At 40.0% G+C, this 26249-nt stretch overlaps 1 protein-coding gene across 1 annotated transcript in view; it reads left to right on the top strand.

Annotated features, from left to right (window-relative positions):
• LOC109871201 (cholecystokinin receptor) overlaps positions 1–26249 on the top strand; it is a 42595-nt gene that overhangs the window by 5626 nt on the left and 10720 nt on the right. Inside the window, exon 2 of the mRNA XM_031805944.1 lies at positions 22961–23209. Coding sequence (XP_031661804.1) covers positions 22961–23209 — 249 coding nt within the window. The remainder of the gene's footprint in view (positions 1–22960; positions 23210–26249) is intronic.

Genomic DNA, 26249 nt, shown 5'->3' with positions numbered 1-26249 from the left:
CACTGGCTGACCGGGTCTATTTAAGTAGCATTTTGGGTTAGAAGAGACAGATATGACATTTACTGTGGTAGATTAGCCATTAGCTATAACATGTACGAGAACCAACCTATCATAAGTGCTTTATATAGGCCTATTTTGCATTTTGTAGAAACAAATAGAATATTCTATAATTGTGGTACAACAAAGGTCAACTATTCTGTATTCTCAATACATTTTTCATAAAAAGAATCTGACAGGATTCAAGAGACAACAAACCCAACGGAGTAAAGAAAAAAAATTAAAATGAAGTACTCTGTATCTTACTCTCTGAGGAGAACCTTTCTTCAGCTAAGCCCAACTACGAATCTGGGTCACGGCACCACTGTTACGGATGTCACGTTGCTTGCTTAGCGAGTACCACATCCCCTCCGATTTGACTTATACCTGGCTCGAACTCGGAACCTCTGCTTTGCTAACACATGTGACCGCCCTCCTTGACAACGTTCCAACAGTTTGAGACATCCAAAAGGTACTAATTGGATGGCTCCATCCACTACATTTCAAGATAGCTGTGGAGTGAGCTTAGAGTATGCTCTTAACTCCGTTACATTTGCACAGTGTGATGAAGGTGAAAAGAGCTAATTGGGAACTAAACAAAGGAACTCACAGCCTTACAGCCTTTATATCCTTAGTAGCTGCAGTATAGTGACATTATCAGGTGTTCATGAAAGACATCTCACATAAAACACAGAAAAAAGCTGTAATACAGTATAATTTATGTTAGGCGAGAAACAGCCCATTTAAAATAGTGTTGTTGTGTTGTTGAAATTCATAATATATTCAACCACATGTTTCATAGTAATGCTAATGTTATTTGAACCATGCAGATGTTCTGGGTGTGTGTGTGTGTGTTCTGTATGTGTGTGTAAGTTACAGTGGTGTAAAGTACTTACGTATCTGTGCTTTACTTTACTATTTATATTTATAGATGTACTTTTGCTTCACTACATTCCTAAAGAATATGATGTACTTTTTACTCCATACATTTTCCCTGAGACCCAAAAGGACTCCCAAAAGGACAATAAAATGGTGTAATTCACACACTTTTTAAAAGAATATCCCTGGTCATCCCTACAGCCTCTTATCTGGTGGACTCACTAAACACATGCTTCTTCAAAGAACTCCTTTTAATGGTTCCGCAATGAACCGTTGAAGAACCCTTTGGGGCAAATTTTTGAACTACCCCCTCTCCCCTAGTATTATTGTTATTGTTATTACTACAAATAATACCAATAATCTGCAAAACAATAACCCAATATTTTAGTTGTCAGTGTTTATTATGATTTTAGTGGCAAAGCAGTATTCAAAAATCCAAATATGGATTCACAAATTTCACCCTCCCTCCACCTCTGATGAATTTAACAGGAAACCTGTTTGATCTCCATGCACTGCAAAATCATTCTGGCTATGGATACAGAGAACATCAACACATTAACATCCACATGCCAGAGGATAAACCCATTGGACTTGAGGCTCTGCTGGGAGTTATAGTAATTATACAGATGATTAACAAAACATGCACATGACAGAATTCATACCCTGGTTTATGTAGGTAAATGTGAATTTAAAAAAACTATTTTGATAATGGTTTTCATAATAATACCTTGTCCATAATGTCCTTGCCCATGGGATATTCATTAAAGAGGTAAGGGAGGAGGATGGTAAATGTGATCTGCATAACATAACATACCAATGCCAATAGACATACCTTTGTATGCCTAATCATCTATATACTGGAAGGCACAGATACAAAAGTGAGCAGTTCAGTCATCTGATCCCAATACAGCTGGCCTTCAATATATTCTTATAGCCTACACATTCTTAGCTATTTGTTGATTGATATCCATTGACTTGTGTCCATTTTCTGTTTGAGAAAGATTTGAACAAATTAGAAAAGATAGATGGTGTCATCATAAAACATCCTTACCTTAAATTAAGATCTTTACATTTTTCAGTTAAGTGCCTGCACCTGCTGTCCCTTCAAATTCAAATCCAAATGTTTCAGTTGGGCAGTTCTTAGAAGAACCCTTTGGGGGCAGTTTTCAGTGCCAAGAACCTTAAGGTTCTTCTAAGATCTTTGAGGATCTTAGAAGAACCCTTGTTGAACCCCTCATTTTTAGAGTGTAGTATTTTACTGGGTAACTTTCACTTTTACTTGAGTCATTTTCTATTAAGGTATCTTTAATTTTACTCAAGTATGACAATTGGGTACTTTTTCCACCACTGGTAAGAATCGTATGATTCCAACGAAGCAGACTCAGTTGGTGTCATGTTTATCTGCTACCCTGTTCCCTGCTGACTGTTTAAGCTAAGCACACTGTGAAAGATATCTGTGCAGTGCGGTTCTGCATGATCAACCTGAAATCTGCAGTGGCCATGCAGCATTTACTGTGATATGGCCTCTGCAGAAGTCAGTGCATTCATACTTCTTGCGCTTCGCGGAGCACGAACACGATGGTGTTCTCCATTTTGCTCTACAACCCCCACAAGTGTCACAGGACTGGTTTGAAGGTAGCCTATACAAACAAATGGAAGCATTTGTGGCAACAAAAATAAGGGGTTAAATATGTGTCCAAAAAAAACCAAAAATATTTCTCCTAGATATAGGACAGACACTTCAAAACCTTATTACTTAGGATTTATTCTTTGATTGTCTTTTTTTGCCATTTATGAATGTGTTAATCAATGCGTTTCTATGAGCTAGTAGTAAAGGCCAAATTCAATATTTTATCAAATATATCTCTATATTTTTTTAATTGGACACCTAAAGGAGTCCTAAAATTCAACAACTTAGACTTTTAGATGTTAAAAGATAGTTTGGGAGCAGCAAAACAGTGAGCGGACATCCACTTTTTATCTATGTATTGTACATTATTTTAGCCAGCTCCTGTTTCATTTTTTCTGAAGCCAGAAGCAGGCTAGTATCAGCTACATTTATGCCTTTACTAGACTATGGGGATATTTTATATATGAATGCTTCCACTAAGTAATTGAGATCAATTGACACCGTTTACCATGGCGCATCGAGATTTTATTTAAACTGCAAAACCCTTACACATCACTGCACTTTATATACCAGGGTTGGCTGGCCTTCTCTAGTCACTCGTAGGCTCAGTCACTGGTATACTTTTATTTACAAAGCCATTTTGGGTTCACTACCATCTTATTTGGGCATTTTATTGTTCAGAAATGTGGTGGGTACTCTCTTCGTTTGCAGGACTTCATCCTGCTAACTGTTCCAAATGTCCGAACTGAATTTGGTAAAAGGGCTTTTATGTACTCTGCGCCATCGGCTTGGAACGCCTTACAAAATACTTCTAAACTGGAAGAACTTATCCGAATTTGTGTTTTTAAATCACTGTTGAAGGATTTTGAGGCTGATTCCCTGACCTGTCAATGTTTTTAATTAGCTGTTTTATGATTTTGTTATACTCTTGTGAATTCTATGGTTTTAACTAGATTACTTGTAGTTTTTCATGTTGTCTGTCTATAATTGTGTAATGACTTGGTGCTGCCTATCTTGGCCAGGACGCTCTTGATAAAAAGAGACTTCAAATCTCAATAAGCCCTTCCTGGTTAAATAAAGGTAAAATGAAATGTAGGCTACATGTCCATATGACGATCATGGAATGAGAGGTGAGCCAAGTGCATTAGCCAAGTATCCTCATCACCATTTCCAAAGAGCGCCTCTTGTAGGCAGCAGGTAGTTGGCAGGTAGCATATCGGTTAGAGAGGTGAGCCAGCATAAAGTTCAAATCCCGAATCAGACGTTAAAAGAAATCTGTTGGGAAGTGGAGGGTTGCTGGTATCAGAGGGTTGCTGGTATCAAATCCTATTGCCTGCCGTTGTGCCCTTGAGCAAGGCATTTAACCCCACACAACAACAGTTTGCCCAGTGTGGCAGTCCCCGCACCTCTCCAAAAAAATGTAATGTGTCTTTTGGAGGGGTTAAAAGTGGAAGTCAAATGTTTGTTGGACCTTGTGTGCAATTGACCAATACAGTGATCATAATCGGAATCTTGTCTGGTAACCAAAGACGCGCTCCTCCAAACATATTCAAATGATTCAGTCCTAGGCTAAACTATATGGCTTATTGAGAATGTGCCTCACAAATACAATTTATGGGAGCCTAGTATTTTTTATTTGAGGAGGTGCGACACATGCAGTATTAAGCCATGAAATGTGTTGATTGGCCAGTGAGTGGCCAGGCCTTCGCCACACCTACAATTTTCTTTATTCATCGATCCCAGCCCTTTCATGCCAACACCACCTATTGAGCTCCTAATTCCTAAAAACATTCTGATACTCCCCCGGACCTATAGCACCACCGCCAACGGTAAGATTTACCATTGTGTCAAAACAAAGCCCTCTGTCTCAGTGACATAAGGATGAGTTTGTAATGGGCTGTATTGATTTTTATTTTCTACCTATGTCTCTGTTTCCCTCCACCCCCCCAAGTTGTATACCAGGGGTGATTAAGGAGAGAGGTTTCTCCTCTCCTCTCCTGGTACAAACAGCAGGATGACAGAAGTAAATGTGGTCAGGGAGTTATGGTTGTTCCCTGCACAGCCACTGAGCAAACAGGAAAGTAATTGGCTTCGATTAGGCTGAAACCTGTGTAACATATTTCATTAGTGAGACAGAAAGAAAAAACGAGGGAGAGTGAGAGAGAGGAGAGGCTGGGTGTATTTGAGTTGTCTTCCCTCTCCATTACCTGATTGTGGTGTGCATGTAGGCACAGACATAAATACACGCACGCACACATAAACACCACAAACCCAAACGCATAAACACACACACCCTACTTAGGCTCAACTTATTCATGAGAATGTGTTTAATTGCAGGTGCCTCCAAACACATTCTGAGCCAACACTGAGGTGCTTCCAAGTTAGAGCTGATACAGCATCAGTGTAATGTGAGAGAGAAAGTGTGTGTGTATGTGTATTTTTGTTATTGCATATTGTCATCTTTTAGGACATGTGTTGTGTAATAGGAGTGTGTGGGTGGATTCAAACTTCCTCAGCACCACATAAGCTCCTGAAGTTACTTTCACCGTCATCAAAGAAAGTAGGTGGAATACTTCCTCTTAAAACCTCAGTGTGTGATATCAGGGGCACACAGCTGTTCTGATGAAACAGAGGGAGACCTCCTCCTGGAGTTCTTCCTGAAATTCCTGTTGGGTTTTCAGTATCAGGTAAAGTTATGTCTTTAGCCAGGAACAGTAGGGTAGGAAAGAACAGGTCTGAAGACAGTGGATAAGAATGCCTCAAGATGAAAACATAATATTCAATATCTGTAAATCTGAGTAAATATTAGCACTTCAATCCACATACTCGTACATTCGTGGGAAATAACCTTCAATCTGGATAACAAGAAAAAACAAATTATAAGGCTAGAGAATTTGTTCGACCAATAATACCAATGCAGTCAACACCAAAACATGTCAGAGAGTAAGCATGGAGAACCAATTCCCGAAAGAAAACTCCTCGACTGACACTGACGATTTGTGCTTTTCACCACCTGGAATGGTAAGTGTAGAAACCGACTTGTTAAAGATGATAAATAATGCATTGTGAATACTTGAACAAGTCAGTAACGATATAAAGGAGTTGAAGGCGAGCCTCGAGATGAGTGACAAAAAAGCTGCGACAACGGAGAAAGAAACAAACAAGCTAAAAGGTACAGTCAATACTACTGAAATGGACGTTACTTGAAATACAGACTAGATCTATGCGAGAAAATCTGGTACTTACCGGTATTACAGAGAAGCCGGGTGAAGATCCAGAGTGTGGTGAAAGATATCCTGGTTAAAGCGCTACAGATACCATCAAAATAAATCAATCTCCAAGGTGTACACCATTTTGGAAAGAAAGGATATCGATACGAACGCCCAATCGTTGCCATATTTGCATTTGCATAAAATAATGGTTAAAAGCCTGGGCAAAAGACTCGCTGGCACGAAAATAGGCATGGATGATCAGTTCGCGAAGGAAATAGCGGAACCCACTCTTCAAAGTGAATAGACTAAAAGGGAAACATGTAGCTCTTGTAGTCAACAAACTGTACATTGATAACCAACTGTTCTGAGACACCAAGACTACTCCAAGGCCATTCTAAATAATACAAAGTTCCCATAGAGGAGACAAATAATGGAACACCCAATACTATCCATGGAAGAGAATACAACAATTGATGAAGAAATAAACTAGATACACTATACCATTCAAGATAGGTAATGTTATAAAATAATTAGTGTTCAACTTTATATTTACATAATTTATAGAGTGCATTCGGAAAGTATTCAGACCCCTTGATTTTTTCAAATTTTTTCACCCTCATCAATCTAGACACACCCCATAATGAGAAAGCAAAAATCTATTAAAACAAAAAAACAGAAATAATACATTTACATAAGTATTCAGACCCTTTCCTCACTACTTAGTTTTTTATTTTAATTTTATAGGCAAGTCAGTTAAGAACAAATTCTTATTTACAATGACATCCTAGGAACACTGGGTTAACTGCCTTGTTCAAGGGCAGAACAATAGATTTTTACCTTGTCAGCTCAGAGATTCGATCTAGCAACTTTCTGGTTACTAGTCCAACACTCTAACCACTAGGCTACCTGTGGTCACCTTGAGTCTTGAGTATGACGCTAGAGGCTTGGTACATCTGTATTTGGGGAGTTTCTCCCATTCTTCTCTGCAGATCCTCTCAAGCTCTGTGAGGTTGGATGGGGAGATTCCCTGCTCAGCTATTTTCAGGTCTCTCCAGAGATGTTCGATCGGGTTCAATTCCGGGCTCTGGCTGGGCCACTCAAAGACATTCAGAGACTTGTCCCGAAGCCACTCATGCGTTGTCTTGGCTGTGTGGTTAGGGTGGCTGTCCTGTTGGAAAGTGAACCTTTGCCCCAGTCTAAGGTGCTGAGCACTCTGGAGCAGGTTTTCATCAAGGATTTCTCTGTACTTTGCTTTGTTCATTTTCACTCGACCCTGACTAGTCTTCCAGTCCCTGTCGCTGAAAAACATCCCCACAGCATGATGCTGCCACCACCGTGCTTCACTGTAGGGATGGTGCCAGGTTTTATCCAGACGCGACGCTTGGCATTCAGGCCAAAGAGTTCAATCTTGGTTTCATCATACCAGAGAATCTTGTTTCTCATGGTCTGAGTCCTTTAGGTGCCTTTTGGAAAACTCCAAGCAGGCTGTCATGTGCCTTTTACTGAGGAGTGGCTTCCGTCTGGCCACTTTACCATAAAGGCCTGATTGGTTAAGTGCTGCAGAAATGGTTGTCCTTCTGGAATGTTATCTCATCTCCACAGAGGAACTCTTGGAGCACTGTAAGAGTGACCATCAGGTTCTAGAGCACCTCCCTGACCAAGGTCCTTCTCCCCCGATTGCTCAGTTTGGCCGGGCAGCTAGCTCTAGGAAGAGTCTTGGTGTTTCCAAACTTCTTCCATTTAAGAATGATGGAGGCCACCGTGTTCTTGGGGACCTTCAATGCTGCAGAAATGTTTTTGCACCCTTCCCCAGATCTGTGCCTCGACACAATCCTGTCTCGGAGCTATGCAGAGTCCTTTGACCTCATAGCTTGGTTTTTGCTCTGACATGCACTGTCAACTGTGGGATCTTATGTGACCGAATGCTTTGATTTGGTCTGTAGCAAACTTTGAAATTGTGTTTTTTTACATTGGATAAAAGTAGAGACTCAGAGCTAGAAAATAGTGTATCATACACTGCAATGAGGAACAATAGAAAATTAATTCTGCTTTGAAAGTTGATGAATTTGTAACCCCACTTTTGAGAAAATGACCCTTGAATGATTTGGTATACCTACAGGAGAGCTCTTCTTTGTCTACACCTATTTAACATCAGTCACACCCTCTTAAGCCTTAGCCACACCCATCTCTTTAACCTCTACTGACTCCCCATCCCGCATGCGGGAGCGTAATCATCGCCTGACACTAATTAACATAATGCAACGGACATAAATATCCCTAGAAAATATTCCTATTCATGAAAATCACAAATAAAATATATTGAGACACAGCTTAGCCTTTTGTTAATCAAAATATGCTTTACAGCCAAAGCTAGACAAGCATTTGTGTAAGTTTATAGCCTAGCATAGCATTATGCCTTGCAAATCACAAATCACAAATCAGAAAAGCAATCAAATTAAATCGTTTACCTTTGATGAACTTCGGATGTTTTCACTCACGAGACTCCCAGGTAGATAGCCAAAGTTCATTTTTACCCAAAATATTATTTTTGTAGGCGAAATAGCTCCGTTTGTTCTTCACGAAAAATATTCAAAATTAGCTCCATAATATCGACAGAAACATGGGAAACGTTGTTTATAATCCATCCTCAAAGTGTTTTTCAAATATCTATTCGAAAATATATCCGTTGGGACAATTCGTTTTTCAGTAGGACCGATTGGAGTAATGGCTACCTCTGTATTTTACGCAAGAGTCACCCTGGGAGCCATCAGGTGACTACTTACACAATGTAGCCGCCTACGGCTATTCTTCAACATAAATGCGTAAAACTACGTCACAATGCTGTAGACACCTTGGGGAATACGTAGAAAGCGTAAGCTGGTTGATAGCACATTCACAGCTCAATAGGGACTCATTGGAACGCAGCGCTTTCAAAATATGGGGCACTTCCGGATTGGATTTTTCTCAGGCTTTCGCCTGCAACATCAGTTCTGTTATACTCACAGACAATATCTTTACAGTTTTGGAAACGTTAGAGTGTTTTCGATCGAAAGCTGTCAATTATATGCATATTCTAGCATCTTGACCTGACAAAATATCCAGTTTAAAATGGGAACGCTTTTTTTCTCCAAAAATGAAAATACTGCCCCTAGAGTCGCAACAGGTTTTAAGGATTCACATGTGAGGCCTTGTGGCAAACAAAATTGTCTAGATATACCATATTTACTGAATATTCTTTACTTATTAGATGATGCTTACCCGACACCCTTGTCTAAATTGATGGGTCATTTGACGGAAATGCTATAACCACCCCCCAGCCACATCTAGCTAAGTGGATGGCTCACTATTGTCTAGACATGTACACATGTTTATGAAATACAATAGATGGCCGTGTTCACCCCCAGACACACCTGGCTAACTTGATGGGTCATGTAATAATCCGACCGAAGTGGAGTCTTTTGATTAGACGTAGCTAGCTAGCTACTGTAGCTAGCTAAACAATGAACTGGCATAATCCCAAATCATACTAATACCAATACAAACATTGTCATAGCTGTAGTATGCATCTGCAGGTAGCTAAAGCTAACAAACTAGGTTCAATGTTAGCTAACTAGCATTATTCTATAACTAACAATGCAAATGATTTTCTGATTAGAATATTACTTCACAGATCATAGACGTAACATTAGTTAACGAGCCAGCATGCAAACATTTTCTCACTAACTAACAGTACGCTTTACCTTGCAATGAAAACACCTATCTGACAAAATTTGAAATGTGTATTTGAAAATGTAGCTAGACTCTCCAGTATACATGGATGAACACTTCACAGCAGACTGGAACGGTTTAACTCTGTTATGTTTGTCGCTACATCTTGTTTGGCCAGCAGTGTGTCAAGTCATTCCAGTTCACACTGACCGTGACGTGTGCATTAAGTATCCCATCACTTTTTCCAGCTGATCTGTTGATAGCGCCTGATAAATTCAGGGCATCAATGTTTTTGAGAAAAGTAGCAAAACTTTTTTTGTTCACAATGTCTGATGTTATATCTTTCAAAAACGGCACAGTAGAAAGGACTATCAACACATACTGAACAGCTCACATTATAGACAGAAGCATGTCCAGTCCATCCATTATCTCAGCCAATCATGGCTAGCGGGAAGGTTCCTGCATTTTCTGTGTCTAAACCAACTTGGCTCCTAAGTTAACAATCGTATTCATATTTACAGATGAAATACACGTTTGTTAATTAATAAGGCACATGAAAGTTTGTATGTTCCAAAAGGCATTTCTGCCCAAAAAACACATTTTGATAAAAAATGAATGTTTACATTCAAATGCCTCTCCTGTGAAGTAGTGAAGTGTGACATTTGCCTTGTTGAGTCACATATAGACCGGTATGTGCCTTTCCAAATCGCGTCCAATCAATTGAATTAACACAGTTGGACTCCAATCAAGTTGTAGAAACATTTGATGGATGATCAATGAAAACAGGATGCACCTGCGCTAAATTTCGAGTCTCATAGCAAAGGGGTCTGAATACTTACAGTATGTAAAAAAAGGTATATTTGTTTTTCATTTTTAATACATTAGTACTCAAAAGCCCGCAATTGGGTAGGAATCAACATGGTAGAAATAAAAACACAGCAAACAGAGGACATTGAAGGCACAGTACTGTATGTGGGTATGTGCGGGTGTATATGTGGGGGGAGTGTGGTTGTGATTGAAGATGGGGTGTGTGTTTTTGTGATTGGAAAAGTATGGTGAGCTAAGTGAGTGGAAAAGGAAAATAGTCCATGTGTGTCTGCGAGCATGGGTTGTGACAGAGAGAGTTTTACATTTTGTGCAGATATGGGACATACATTTTCAAATAAATTGCAAACATAGTCTATTTATTGTCTTATGATGATGGAGCGGTCCCCAAGCCTGTACCCTAGACACCCACCTGAGCGACACACACACTAAGGAGAAGTCCTTATCTGTTTTATAAGCCTACTGGAAGTAGCCTATATGCAGCCAAGACAAAAAGATAAACACGGTCAGAGACCCACTAAGCAACTAAGAGTCTGAGCCTGCCTGGCAGGGCTGGTCCAACAAAGCCAAAGCCCCTGGGTGGGAATTTTTCAAAGATGTTGATGAGAACCTTGACGACCTTATACCTAGCCGGTGGGAATTCCGGTGGAGACCCACACCCAGTTCTGGCAACACTAGCTGCAGTAGCCCATGGGGGGGGGGGGGGGGGGGGGGGGGGGGGGTGTAACATTATTGTGGCCTGGCGGCACAAAATATTCAACAGGTCTGACTGCTCAGAGATGCTTGGGAAAATGGTCACAACGGGGGACCAGCGTGTGTATGTGTTTTAGGGGAAGGGGTGTATCTGAGCTCCGTAAGCTAGGATTTGACTTTGGTTAAGCAAATGTCCCCATTCTTACATGCCTTCTCTAACAGCTATATCTGTAAACACATGTTTTATTTTTGTAATGTCAGACCTGGTTATGGTTATAATTCTTCGTATTAACTGCATACATTATTACGCATATTATTAGTTAATTGTGGAAATCAATTTAGATATAAATATCTTTTAAATAACAGTATACAATACAATAGAAGTGAGGGCGTTGGAAATGCTTTTTGCTTTTAATCTCCAATCTCTCAAAGGTCCTAGGATCCAGGTGGACAGGGGTGGCTTACCAGTCACTGGGACGACAATCCAATATGGGGATGGGGGTAGGTTTCAGTGGGTGGAATTGTGGATAACTATTGGAGGTTTACTCAGTAGCAGGTCAAATATAATGGTACAGCTATATGTATACTCAATCATAATGGTACTTTTTAATGGTAAGTTTACAAACATATATTATGATACATAGAATTGAAACTTGTATCAGCTATAATTGTAATGGCTTAGCAGATAATAAGAAAATACGATCATGTTTACTTGACTAAAATAGAAGGAATATAATGTATATTGTTTACAGGAAACTCATTCAACAATTTTAATATACTCCTCCCATGGGCAAAGAAACTCAAAAGGGGTGATGATATTAATTTACAATAATTTTGATCCGGATTTGTACATTCCCCAATCAAATCCGCAAGGTAGATGGATTATTTTAAATGTGTTATTGGACCATAAACACATTTGGCTCATGAGACTATGTGGTCCAAATAATGATGATCCACACTCCTGTGAAAATACACCCATTCAATACTCTATTATTTTGGTTGGAGACTATAATATGGTTTTGAAGACCTAAATAGATCATAAAGGAACTCACATTACAAACTATCACCCTCATGCACTTAATAATATCATGTATGTATTGGAACTAGTGGATATATGGAGGCTTAAATATCCTGACCGAGTGATATGGTGGAGGCTCAATTGAGCTAGTCGTCTTGACTACTTTCTTATGTCATTCTCGCTGGCACAAAAAGTTTAAAACATTTTAATAGGGTACAGAATGCGATCGGACCATCAAATAATTGGCATATACCTTACTCTTACAGAATTTCCACGTGGGCGAGGATATTGGAAATTGAATTAGCCTATTGGATGACAACTTGTTTTTAACCAGGACAGAAGGATTTATAACTGACTTTTCCAGCAGGTCCCCTTATTGTACGGGACACTTTTAAAAATGCCCTTGGAGGCAGTGCATTTCAATACTCAACTTTAAATCAAAAGCAATTTAGGTTAAAAAAAGAGTTCATATTAACAAATGAAATAGAGGGATTAACATTACAGATAGAAAGCTGTATGACAGAGACATCGAAAAAGTTAGAGACAAAATCTAAAAGAACTGGAGGAACCTATTCAAGAAATATCAAGGGTAGTATATTATAAAAAATAAAGCGAACTGGATGGAAATTGGGGACAAATGCAATCAGTTTTTTTCTTCAACATAGAAATGCATAGAAGTGCTACCAGAAATAATGTACTGAAACTTGTTACAAATGAGTCACCCATGTCTCACCAAAATATATTTTGAAAGAGGAAGCAAAGTACTTTAATAATGTGTTTTTTTGTTTCTGTTTCCTCCATCTCCACCAATTGAAGTTAATTGTAAGGATGGCATACCAGTTGAGGTATATCAAACCTTTTTTTATGTACTCAGAGGACAGTTATTAGCATGTTTTAACCACTCCTATAAAATGGTAGATTGTCAGATACTCAACAAGAAGGTCAGATTTCACTATTACTGAAACAGGACCCAGGTGGTAAATATAAAGATCCAGTTCATTTAAAAAAAAAATGAGGTCACTTACACTTCAGTGTTGTATGCAAAACTCTAGCAAAATGCATAGCGCATAGAATTAAAAAAGGTATTCTCTGATATTATTCATCCTAATCAGAAAGTTTTTTTTACATGAACAATACATTGGAGATAATATAAGTCTAGTACTGGAAACAATAGTACACTATGAAAAATCTGGTAAACCAGACCTGGTATTCATAGCTGACTTTGAAAAGGCTTTTGATAAAGTACGACTGGAATTTATATTTAAATGCCTGGAATATTTCAATTTTGGAGAATCTCTTATAAAATGGGTTAAAGTTATGTATAGTAACTCCAGGTGTAAAATAGTAAATAATGGCTACTTCTCAGAAAGTATTAAACTGTCAAGAGGAGTTAAACAAGGTTGTCCACTATCGGCATATCTATTTATTTACTAATAAACCTTCTTGCCTTTTTAAAGTAATTAAAGTAATTACAATTTTGGAGTCCATTAAATATTAGCAAAAACAACCCATTTCCAGAGCTTTCTATTTAAAGGGGGCTGTTTTTTGTTGGTGCGATTTAAAAAGCTTGTGATTGTCTTTTGTGTAGTGAAGCCGAACCCTAACCCTATATCTTGGAACTCAAAAGGTGTGATGATATTAATTAAGAAAAATGTCATTCTGAATGTGGAAATAGTCAGGAATGATTTGCAAGGAAGGTGGATCTTTTTGAAAATGAAATTGGACTAAAAAGAGATTTGGCTCATTAATCTATATGATCCAAATCAGGATGATCCATACTTCTTTGAAAACATTTTTCTAAATTATTGAATTTACAGGCAACAAATGATCAAATCATTACGGTAGGACACTATAAGACAGAGTTAAGTGTCTCAATGGACCGTAAAGGTAATTACTCTACAAACTATCATCACCGTGCCCTTAAGGAAATCACAAATATTATGGACACATTAGAAATAGTGGATATTTGGAGACTAAAAAACCTGACCTAGTGAGATATACATGGAGGAGACTTAATCAAGCTAGTCGTCTTGACAACTTTCTTGTCTCTTTCTCTCTTGCATCAAAGGTTAAAATAGTTTTATTAATAGTAGACAGAATGCGATCAGATCCTCATCTAATTGGCATTCACAAAACTCTTACAGGTTTTCCACGTGGATGAGGATATTGGAAATGTAATCAAAGTTTACTGGAGGACAACTTATTTTTAAAACCCTAGACATACCAAAAAACCTAGACAATACAAAAAGTAACGTATCCACCCTAGTCACACCCTGACCTAACCAAAATATAAAGAAAACAGAGATATCTAAGGTCAGGGCGTGACACAGATGTTCTCTTTTCTGTCTCATCCTCTCCCACTGAATGAAGATTACAGTAAGGAATTCTTTCCAAATAATAGAAAAAATTGAAAATTAACAAATGTACAGAGAGATCAGTGCAAAGGTGAAATTACAGAGGAATAACTTTTAGAGGCTGTAAAATCATTTTAGCCTGCATAAACCCCAGGGCTTGATGGCATACCTGTCACACCCTGACCTTAGTATTCTTTGTTTTCCTTGTTATTTTGGTTAGGTCAGGGTGTGACATGGGTGATGTATGTGGTTTTTTTCTTGTCTAGGGGTTTTGTATGTTTATGGGGATGTATCCTTTCTAGGTATATTGTATGTCTATGGTTGCCTAGATTGGTTCTCAATTAGAGGCAGCTGTCTATCGTTGTCTCTGATTGGGAACCATATTTAGGCAGCCATATTCTGTGGGTACTTTGTGGGTCATTGTTTCCTGTCTTTGTGTTCTCTGCACCAGATAGGACTGTTTCGGTTTTGCCACGTTTGTTATTTTGTATTTGTGTAGTGTTCACGTTATCGTCTTTCAATAAACATGTTGAACACGAACTACGCTGCATTTTGGTCCTCCTCTCCTTCGACGGAAGAAAACCGTGACAATACCTGTAGAGGTATATCAAGCCTTTTTGATATACGAAAAGCTCCATTGTTAGATTGTTTTAACTACTCCTATAGAAATGGTAGTCTGTAAGGGACTCAACAGGAAGGTCTGATTTGTCTATTATTAAAACAAGACCCAGATGGCAAATATAAAGACCCAGTCTATCTAAAAAACTGGTAGCCCCTTAACAATGTTGTTATGCAAAAATATTAGCGAAATGCATAGCACTCAGAATTAAAAGGGTTTTATCAGGTATTGTTCATCCTGATATGACAGGTTTTTTTATATGGGCAATACATCAGAGATAATATATGAGAACTACTAGAAATAATAGAACATCATGAAACATTTAAGAAGCCAGGCCTGGTATTTATAGCGGTTTTGAAAAGGCATTTGATAAAGTAAGTCTGGATATTATTTATAAATGCCTGGATATTTTCAATTTCGGTGATTCTCTTATAAAATAATGTCACCATATCTATTCGGCATGGCCATCGAAATGCTAGCTATTAAAATCAGATCCAATAACAACATTAGAAGATTAGAAATCCAAGGCTTAAAAACAAAGTTGTCCATGTATGCGGATGACTCAAGTTTTATATTAAATATGAAAGCTAGATCCCTGCCATGTCTCTAGATAACTTTTCTGTACTCTCTGGACTAAAACCTAATTATGATGAGTGTACAATCTTACATATTGCATCTTCAAAAAATACAACTTTTACATTACCCTGCAGTTAACCTATAAAATGGGCTGATGGTGAAGTAGACATACTCGGTATTCAAATCACAAAATATATAAATATGCTCCCCACAATGAATTTCAATAGAAAACTTGTAAAAATAGACAAGATCCTGCAACCATGGAGAGGTAAATACCTGTCTATTTATGGAGAAATTGCCCTGATTAACTCCTTAGTCATATCTCAGTTTACTCACTTATGCCTACTCCTGATGATTTGTTTTTCAAATCATATGAGCAAAAAATATTTAGCTTAATCTGGGTAGCTAAACCAGACAAAATAAAGCGTGCCTATTTAGAAAATGTATATTAATTGGGTGGGTTGAGATGATTAAATATAAAAGCACTAAACCTCTCTCTAAAAGCTACACATTCAAAAGGGCGCTAAATGGTTCTCAAGTAGATTACTAAGAAAAGCTTATCTATTGTTTAAAAATGGCCTTTTTGCCTTTGTGCAGATTGCCGTGTCTCATTTTTGATTAATTGAAAATGATACCTTTTTCAAAGTATCTCTCTTTTTCAAACAAGCATTGCAGAGCTGGCTACAATTTCAATTTCATCCCCCTGAAAAGAACAAATATTACAACAAATATTCTGGCTGAACTCAAATGTGCTGGTTGATAAAATACCTGTACTTTTGGGAAAGATCTTTGAAATGGGTATTTTGTTCTTAAATTATATTGTACATTGGAATGGTAGAGTTATGTCCTTCATGGTGTTATCAGAATTGTACGGGAAGGTCTGCATAATCCAAGAGTACAACCAATTGATTATAGCGTTACCCAAAAAATGGAGGAGGCAGGTGGTAATGGGAGGAGTTAGGGAACTAGTCTGTCTGCCCAATATAAAGGATCAAAACTGTCGGAGGAAAAAAAATATCATAAACAGGAAAGCATACCAGTTTCATTTGAGGACCAGGATGTTGACAACTGTGCCATACAGATTGCAAAATAGTTGGGAAGAGATTTTTGATGTACCGACTCCATGGTACAGGATGTATGAGTTGATATATAAAACAACGCAAGATTAAAGACGTCGTCCTTTTCAGATTTTTTTTAATGGCGGTTCTGGAGCAGTGGCTTATTCCTTGATGAGCGCCGATTCGGGTTATGTTGATATAGGACTCGTTTTACTGTGGATAAATACTTTTGTACCTGTTTCCTCCAGCATCTTCACAAGGTCCTTTGCTGTTGTTCTGGGATTGATTTGTACTTTTCGCAACAAAGTACATTACATCTAGGAGACAGAACGTGTCTCCTTCCTGAGCGATATGAAGGCTGCCTGGTCCCATGCTGTTTATGCTTGCATACTATTGTTTGTACAGATGAACTTAGTACCTTCAGGCGTTTGGAAATTGCTCCCAAGGATGAATCAGACTTGTCAACAACAAACAATTCTGAGGTCTTGGCTGATTTCTTTTGATTTTCCCATGATGTCAAGCAAAGAGGCACTGAGTTTGAAGGTGGGCCTTGAAATACATCCACAGGTACACCTCCAATTGACTCAAATGATGTCAATTAGTCTATCAGAAGCTTCAACAGCCATGACATAATTTTCTGGAATTTTCCAGGCTGTTTAAAGTCACAGTCAACTTAGTGAATATAAACTTCTGACCCTTTTGAATTGTGATGCAGTGAATTATACTTGAAATAATCTGTCTGTAAACAATTGTTGGAATAATTACTTGTGTCATGCATAAAGTAGATGTCCTAACCGACATGCCAAAACTGTAGTTTGTTAACAAGTTTAAATGACTCCAACCGAAGTGTATGTAAACTTCCAACTTCAACTGTATGTTAAAAAAGCCAGACTACGGTTTGCAACTGCACATGGGGACAAAGATTGTACTTTTTAGAGAAATGTCCTCTGGTCTGATGAAACAAAAATAGAACTGTTTGACCATAATGACCATCGTAATGTTCGGAGGAAAAAGGGGAGGCTTGCAAGCCGAAGAACACCATCCCAACCGTGAAGCACGGGGGTGGCAGCATCATGTTGTGGGGGTGCTTTACTGCAGGAGGTAGTGGTGCACTTCACAAATAGATGCCATCATGGGGTAGGAAAATTATGTGGATATATTGAAGTAACATCTCAAGACATCAGTCAGGAATTTAAAGCTTGGTTGCAAATGGGTCTTCCAAATGGACAATGACCCCAAGCATACTTCCAAAGTTGTGGTAAAAATGGCTTAAGGACCACAAAAAGGTATTGGAGTGGCCATCACAAAACCCTGACCTCAATCCCATTGAATATTTGTGGGCAGAACTGAAAAAGCGTGTGCGAGCAAGGAGGCCTACAAACCTGACTCAGTTACACCAGCTCTGTCAGGAGGAATGAGCGAAAATTCACCCAACTTATTTTGGGAAGCTTGTGGAAGGCTTCCCGAAACGTTTGACCCAAGTTAACCAATTTAAAGGCAATGCGACCAATTTTTTAAATGTTTTATTTAGGTAGGCTAGTTGAGAACAAGTTCTCATTTACAACTGCGACCTTGCCATGATAAAGCAAAGCAGTTCGACTCAACACAGAGTTACACATGTAATAAACAAACATACAGTCAATAATACAGTAGAAACAGTCAATATACAGTGTGTGCAAATGAGGTTAGATAAGGGAGGTAAGGCAATAAATAGACATGGTGGCGAAGTAATTACAATACACCAATTAAATACTGGAGTGATAGATGTGCAGAAGATGAATGTGCAAGTAGAGATACTGGGGTGCAAAGGAGCTAGATAAATAAATAAATACAGTATGGGGATGAGGTAGTTGGATGGGATATTAACAGATAGGCTATGTACAGGTGCAGTGATCTGGGAGCTGCTCTGACAGCTGGTGCTTAAAGCTAGTGAGGGAGATATGAGTCTCCAGCTTCAGTGATTTTTGCAGTTCGTTCATTGGCAGCAGAGAACTGGAAGGAAAGTCAGCAAAAGGAGGAATTGGCTTTGGGGGTGAGCACGTGCTACGGGTGGGTGAGCTGAGATAAGGCGGGGCTTTACCCAGCAAAGTCTTGTAGATGACCTGGAGCCAGTGGGTTTGGCGATGAGTTTGAAGCGAGGGCCAGCCAACGAGAGTGTACAGGTCGCAGTGGTGGGTAGTATATGGGGCTTTGCTGACAAAATGGATGGCACTGTGATGGACTGCATCCAATTTGTTGAGTAGAGTGTTGGAGGGTATTTTGTAAATGATATCGCCGAAGTCGAGGATCGGTAGGATGGTCAGTTTTATGAGGGTGTGTTTGGCAGCATGAGTGAAGGATGCTTTGTTGGAGATGCTTAATGTGAGTCTGGAAGGAGAGTTTACAGTCTAGCCAGACAGACAAAATACTAATTGATTGTATGTAAACTTCTAATTGAGGATATGTAAACTTCTGACCCACTGGGAATGTGATCAAAGAATTGAAAGCTGAAATAAATCATTCTCTCTACTATTATTCTGACATTTCACATTCTTAAACCTCTAGTGACTCCCCATCCCGCATGAGGGAGCGTAATCATCGACTGACACTAATTAGCATAACGCAACAGACATAAATATTCCTAGAAAATATTCCTATTCATGAAAATCACAAGTGAAATATATTGAGACACAGCTTAGCCTTTGGTTAATCACCCTGTCATCTCAGATTTTCCAAATATGCTTTACAGCCAAAGCTAGACAAGCATTTGTGTAAGTTTATCGATAGCCTAGCATAGCATTTTGTCCAACTAGCAGCAGGTAATTTGGTCACGGAAATCAGAAAAGCAATCAAATTAAATCGTTTACCTTTGATGAGCTTTGGATGTTTTCACTCACGAGACTCCCAGTTAGATAGCCAATGTTCCTTTTTTCCCAAAATATTATTTTTGTAGGCGAAATAGCTCCGTTCAGTTCTGTTATACTTACAGACAATATTTTTACAGTTTTGGAAACGTTAGAGTTTTTTCTATCCTAAGCTGTCAATTATATGCATATTCTATATATATATATATATATATATATATATATATATATATATGATTTTTTTTAACATACTCTTTTAGAAAGAGTGTTTATAAACAGTATAATCTTTGAAAATTATATCAGAAATACCACTGGTGGGGTTATGTCACGCATGCAGCTAACAAAAATATGTGGAAATGTCTGCTCGATCCAAAATTACAACCAACTATTTGCAGCATTACATCAAACATGGAAGAGGCAAGCGGAAGGGGGAGAAAGTAAGGAACTTGTCTGTCCACCCTGCATTAAATACCAAAATAGGTTGAAGAAAAATTTGGAGAAATTAAAAAGAATACAAGTTTCATTGAAGGACCAAAAATGGGACAGTTGTGCCATACAGATTTTTAAATAGTTGGGAAAAGATTTTCAACGTACCGATTCCATGGCATATGGTATATGAACTGAGACACACAACGACGCCTGATTCAAAACAGAGTTTTTCTATTTAAATTATTATACAAAATTCTTGCAACCAGAAGAATAATATATGTATGGGGAATACAACCATCCCAGCTTTGCAGATTTAGCTGTGAAGGGACAGAATCATTAGATCACTTGTTTTGCACTGTCCATATGTAGCTTGTTTTTGCTTGTGGGTTCAGGAAAGGCTGAAGAATTGCAACATTTACCTTCTGTTCACTCTGCAAATGGCACTGCTGGGTGATCTAAAAAGGCATAATCAATTGATCAATATTATAATAATACTCCGTGTTTATATTTGATTTACAATCTATAGGAACTATGAGAATAGAAAGGTCCAGAACTTTTGTGAAACATCACAGCACAGTTGAATATGGCAAATAGAAACAAAACAAATCAAAATTGGATAGTGTTCAGAGATAGATGGGAGGGGTTGAGGGGATCTGAAGGGTGAAAAATATACAATAAAAAAAACAAAAAAAACTAATGTAAGATGTTTTTTTATGTCCGTAAAATTTCTATGGGTTTAGAACTTTTGTGAAACATCACAGAACGATCGAAAAATATGTGGCAAAAACAAACAAAAGATAACTCATGTAAAATATACTATGTGCGTAAATGTATATAGTACTGTATGTATAAGCTGAGGGTAGACCCTCAGAGAGAGAGAGAGAGAGAGAGAGAGAGAGAGAGAGAGAGAGAGAGAGAGAGAGAGAGAGAGAGAGAGAGAGAGAGAGAGAGAGAGAGAGAGAGAGAGAGAGAGAGAGAGAGAGAGAGAGAGAGAGAGAGAGAGAGAGAGAGAGAGAGAGAGAGAGAGAGAGAGAGAGAGAGAGAGAGCTGTGATATAATAGCATGCAGAGAATGAGAGCTAGAGTGTACTGTATGTGTGAAAGACAATCAGAGTGAGCAGCAGAGACAGTTTGTTGATTGGGGTGCAGTCTTGCATAAGAGTAAATCCAAACCCTATCTGCAATACCAGTGTGTCAGCTCACTAGTACCACAAACAACAAACACACACATGCCACGTTTACGCAAACATGCACACACGAGCACTCACCCACCCACACACACATGAACAAACACGCAGGCCTGAGGCTGTCAGGCCCGGAGGGTGAGTGTTTGTAGTTGAACATACAGAGCGGCTCTTATCCCTTGGGCATGGTTGCCTTGAGCGTGCTTAGATGGTCTATGTGTCAGCGGGGGATGGGTGGGCTGGCAGGCTGAGATTTGAGTGACAGGCAGAGAGATGGGACTTCAACAGGATATGACCCGCTGGAGCCCAAAATACCCTGGGGCTGCTGTCGCTGCATCTTCTAAAACCTGACGAACCAAACACCTCTTTCTCTTTCTCTTTCTCTCTTTCTCTTCTAAACCTGAGCTGCATTTCATTTCAAACAGTTGCACCCCCAGCTTTGATCTATTCCCTCCCTCATTGACTCCCCTTCACTGGTCTGATAATTTTGCAGGTGAAAGCAACATGGTGGAACGGACTGGAGGTTTTTTATACAGAGGAAGATGGGGCACTAACAGGATACAACCCACTGGGGATCCTAATCCTCAGAGCTCATGCTGGCTCTCCTATAATTTGACCACCCAAATACTAAGAGGAGAGAACATGGACTCTTTGCCAGAGTCAGTGGAGGGGAGGGAGATACCCACTGGGCACAGATGTCAAATTCAACATCTATTCCACATTGGTTCAACTTAATTTCATTAAAATGATGTGGAAACAACGTTGATTCAACCAGTGTGTGCCCAGTGGGTAGTATGTCAGTGGAATGTATGTGGAACAGAAAGGTAGAGAAAGCATTGATACAGTAGGTAGGACATTTGTTTGAAAAAGGAGGTTGCATAAACTCTACATAGATATGTAAGTATGTTATAATCCCATTAATATTTGAGTTGTGCTGACCTAGATCTGATCTGGCCCACAGTGAGTTTGTGTCAGAGACATACATGATAACATACTCTGTGACATTCAAATAGTGTTTTACTGTACACTATCAGCACTTCTCTCCAATTAACATTCCTTATCCCTTTTAATGAATCATTATGAGAAACGTTCTTCTCTTCACAATTACTTTCTCATCACTAACCGACCCCGTTGGAAATGTAATTGTGTAATTCATTGCGTGCATTAGGCCATGGTCTGTAAGTGAATGGTGTCCCATGGAGATAAAGTAGAAGTTGCTTTCCAGACCAGAAGAAGTACCTTTAAGGTAGTCAATAAGGACTGGAATTATTTCTCTTTTTCATTTACCTTCCTTCCTCACACACACACACACACACACACACACACACACACACACACACACACACACACACACACACACACACACACACACACACACACACACACACACACACACACACACACACACACATGCACACACACACTCCCTCCCACCACTATCACTATGGTACACCCAGAAGCCAGTTAGATCTAGAAATCAATAGAAACACAGTGAAACAGGGTGATTGTATTGAGCTGTATGTTCAACAGTGCTGATTAATCTGTTAAACTGGACCAGGGCTCCTGTCCTCACTCACTTTCTCGCTCGATGGGCTTCTATAAAGAATTTACCTGACCTCCTCCAGGCTTGGCAGGGGGAAGAGTAGTGTTCTGGTGACATGACATAATAACCATGTATCTAACCACCTGTGGCTGAAGAACACAACACAAATACTGTGATGGATTGTGAACTGTGGGATTTTATTGCTTCGATCAGGTTTTGAATCTAACATGTTTTTTTATCTCCACCTCTGTTTGTCAACCCCTCTCTCTCATGCTCCCCCCTCTTTCTTTTATACCCCCTCTCTATCTCTCTCTTTTTTATCCTCCTCTCTCCTCCATCTCCACCTCCCTCCAGAGGTGGACTCGCTGCGTATCCTGCTCTACTCGGTAATCTTCCTCCTCAGTGTGTTTGGCAACCTGCTAATCATTGTGGTCCTGACGGTCAACAAGCGCATGAGGACGGTCACCAACTCCTTCCTGCTGTCCCTGGCGGTCAGCGACCTGATGATGGCCATCTTCTGCATGCCCTTCACCCTCATACCCAACCTCCTGGAGGACTTCATCTTTGGGCCCACCATGTGCAAGATAGTGGCTTACCTCATGGGTAAGAATGGGGGACTGGTTTGAAAAGTTTGAACTTTAAGACTTAAACAATTGCTGAAAAAATGACTTGTGTCATCCACGAAGTAGATGTCCTAACCGACTTGCGAGAGCTATAGTTTATTAACAAGAAATTTGTGGAGTGATTGAAATATGAGTTTAAATGGCTCCAACCGAAGTGTATGTAAACTTCCGACTTGAACTGTATATACATACACTTACATACAGCTGAAGTCAGAAGTTTACATACACTTAGGTTGGAGTTATTAAAACTCATTTTTCCACCACTCCACAAATTTCTTGGTAATGAACTTTAGTTTTGGCAAGTCAGTTAGCACTGTATCACAATTCCAGTGGGTCAGAAGTTTACATACACTAATTTGACTGTGCCTTGAAACAGCTTGGAAAATTCCAGAAAATGATGACATGGCTTTAGAAGCTTCTGATAGGCTAATTGACATAATTTAAGTCAATTGGAGGTGTACCTGTGGATGTATTTCAAGGCCTACCTTCAAACTCAGTGCTACTTTGCTTGACATCATGGGAAAGTCAAAAGAAGTCAGGGAAGATCTCAGAAAAATAATTGTAGACCTCCTCTGGTTCATCCTTGGGAGCAATTTCCAAACACCTGAAGGTACCACATTCATCTGTACAAACAATAGTATGCAAGTATAAACACCATGGGACCACGCAGCCGTCATACCGCTCAGGAAGGAGACGCATTCTGTCTCCTAGAGATGAATGTACTTTGGTGCGAAAAGTGCAAATGTCACGTTCGTCGTATGAAGGAGACCAATGTGCAGCGTCGTATGTGTACATTCTCTTTATTAAAAGAATGATCACCGAACAAAATAGCAAACGAAACGTGAAACTATACAATAGAGTGCTGACAGGCAACTACACATAGTCAAGATCCCACACCAGAAAGTGGGAAAAAGGCCTGCCTGAAATATGATCCCCAATCAGAGACAACGATAAACAGCTGTCTCTGATTGGGAACCATATCAGGCCAACATAGACATACAAAACCCCTAGACATACAAAACCCTAGACATACAAAAACCTAGAGTACCCACCCTAGTCACACCCTGACCTAACCAAAATATATAGAAAACAGAGATATCTAAGGTCAGGGCATGACAGTACCCCCGCCCCCAAAAGTGCGGACTCCCGGCCACAAACCTGAACCTATAGGGGAGGGTTCAGGTGGGCATCTACCCTCGGTGGTGGCTCCGGTACAGGACGCAGTCCCCGCTCCCTACACTGATCCCTCCGCTTCTGTGTAACCGGACCGTGGATCATCGCCGGAGGCTCAGAACTGGGAACCACCACGGGAGGATCTGGACTGCAGCTCTTCGCTGAAGACTCTGGACTGCAGCTCGTCAATGGAGGTCCCAGACTGGGGACCATCGATGGAGACCCAAGACTGGGGACCGTCGCTGGAGGTCCCGAACTAGGGACCGTCGCTGGAGGCCCCGGACTGGGGACCGTCGCTGGAGGTTCCGGACTGTGGACCATCGCAGGAGTTTCCAGACTGTGGACCGACGTTGGAGGTTCCGGATTGTGGACCGTCGTTGGAATCTCTGGACTGGAATCTGTCACCGGAAGCTCTGGACTGGGAACTGTCGCCGGAAGCTCTGGACTGGGAACTGTCGCCGGAAGCTCTGGACTGTGGAGGCGCACTGGAGGTCTGATGCTTGGGACCGGTACAGGTGGCACTGGGCTGATGACACGCATCTCAGGGCGAGTCCGGGGAAGAGGCACAGGACGTACTGGACTGTGGAGGCGCACTGGAGATCTGATGCGTGGGACCGGTACAGGTGGCACTGGGCTGATGACATGCACCTCAGCACGCCCGCTCTGCAGCGCTCTCAAAGCTAGCACCTCTCCCCGGAATCTTGTGTCGAGCTCCTCATCCGACTCCCTGACTTGCTCTGGTTCGCTCCTCGGCTCCGCCGACTGCTCTCCCCCCTAAATTTTGCCTCTCATGCTTGCTCCGTTGAGCTATCTCCTCGTATCGTCGCCGTTCCGCTTTTGCTGCCTCTTATCTCCTCCTTAGGTTGGCGATACTCTCCGGCCTGCGTCCAGGGTCCTTTTCCCTCCAGAATCTCCTCCTAGGTCCATTCCTCCTGAACACGCTGCTTGGTCCATTTTTGGTGGGATCTTCTGTCACGTTCGTCGTATGAAGGAGACCAAGGCGCAGTGTTGTATGCGTACATTCTCTTTATTAAAAGAATGAACACCAAACAAACTGACAAAATAAGAAACTAAACGTGAAGCTATACAATAGAGTGCTGACAGGCAACTACACATAGTCAAGATCCCACACCAGAAAGTGGGAAAAAGGCCTGCCTGAAATATGATCCCCAATCAGAGACAACGATAAACAGCTGTCTCTGATTGAAAACCATATCAGGCCAACATAGACATACATAATCCCTAGACATTCAAAACCCATAGACATATGAAAAACCTAGACATACAAAAACCTAGGGTACCCACCCTAGTCACACCCTGACCTAACCAAAATATATAGAAAACAGAGATATCGAAGGTCAGGGCATGACAGCAAATCAATCCCAGAACAACAGTAAAGGACCTTGTGAAGATGCTGGAGGAAACAAGTACAAACTATCTATATCGAAAGTAAAACGAGTCCTATATCGACAGAACCTGAAAGGCCATTCAGCAAGGAAGAAGCCACTGCTCCAAAACCGCCATAAATTCACCCAATTTATTGTGGGAAGCTTGTGGAAGGCTTCCCGATACGTTTGACCCAAGTTAATCAATTTAAAGGCAATTCTACCAAATACTAATTGAGTGTATGTGAACTTCTGACCCACTGGGAATGTGATGAAAGAAATAAAAGCTGAAATAAATCCCTCTCTACTATTATTCTGACGTTTCACATTCTTAAAATAAAGTGGTCATCCTAACTGACCTAAAACAGGGAATTTTTACTAGGATTAAATGTCAGGAATTGTGAAAAACTGAGTTTAAAAGTAGTTGGCTAAGGTGTATGTAAACATCCGACTTCAACTGTG

This window comes from Oncorhynchus kisutch, linkage group LG26 (assembly GCF_002021735.2).
Source record: "Oncorhynchus kisutch isolate 150728-3 linkage group LG26, Okis_V2, whole genome shotgun sequence".
Lineage (NCBI taxonomy): Eukaryota > Metazoa > Chordata > Actinopteri > Salmoniformes > Salmonidae > Oncorhynchus > Oncorhynchus kisutch.
Note: the sequence above shows the minus strand (reverse complement) of the source record. Positions and strands in the feature narration are given on the sequence as shown.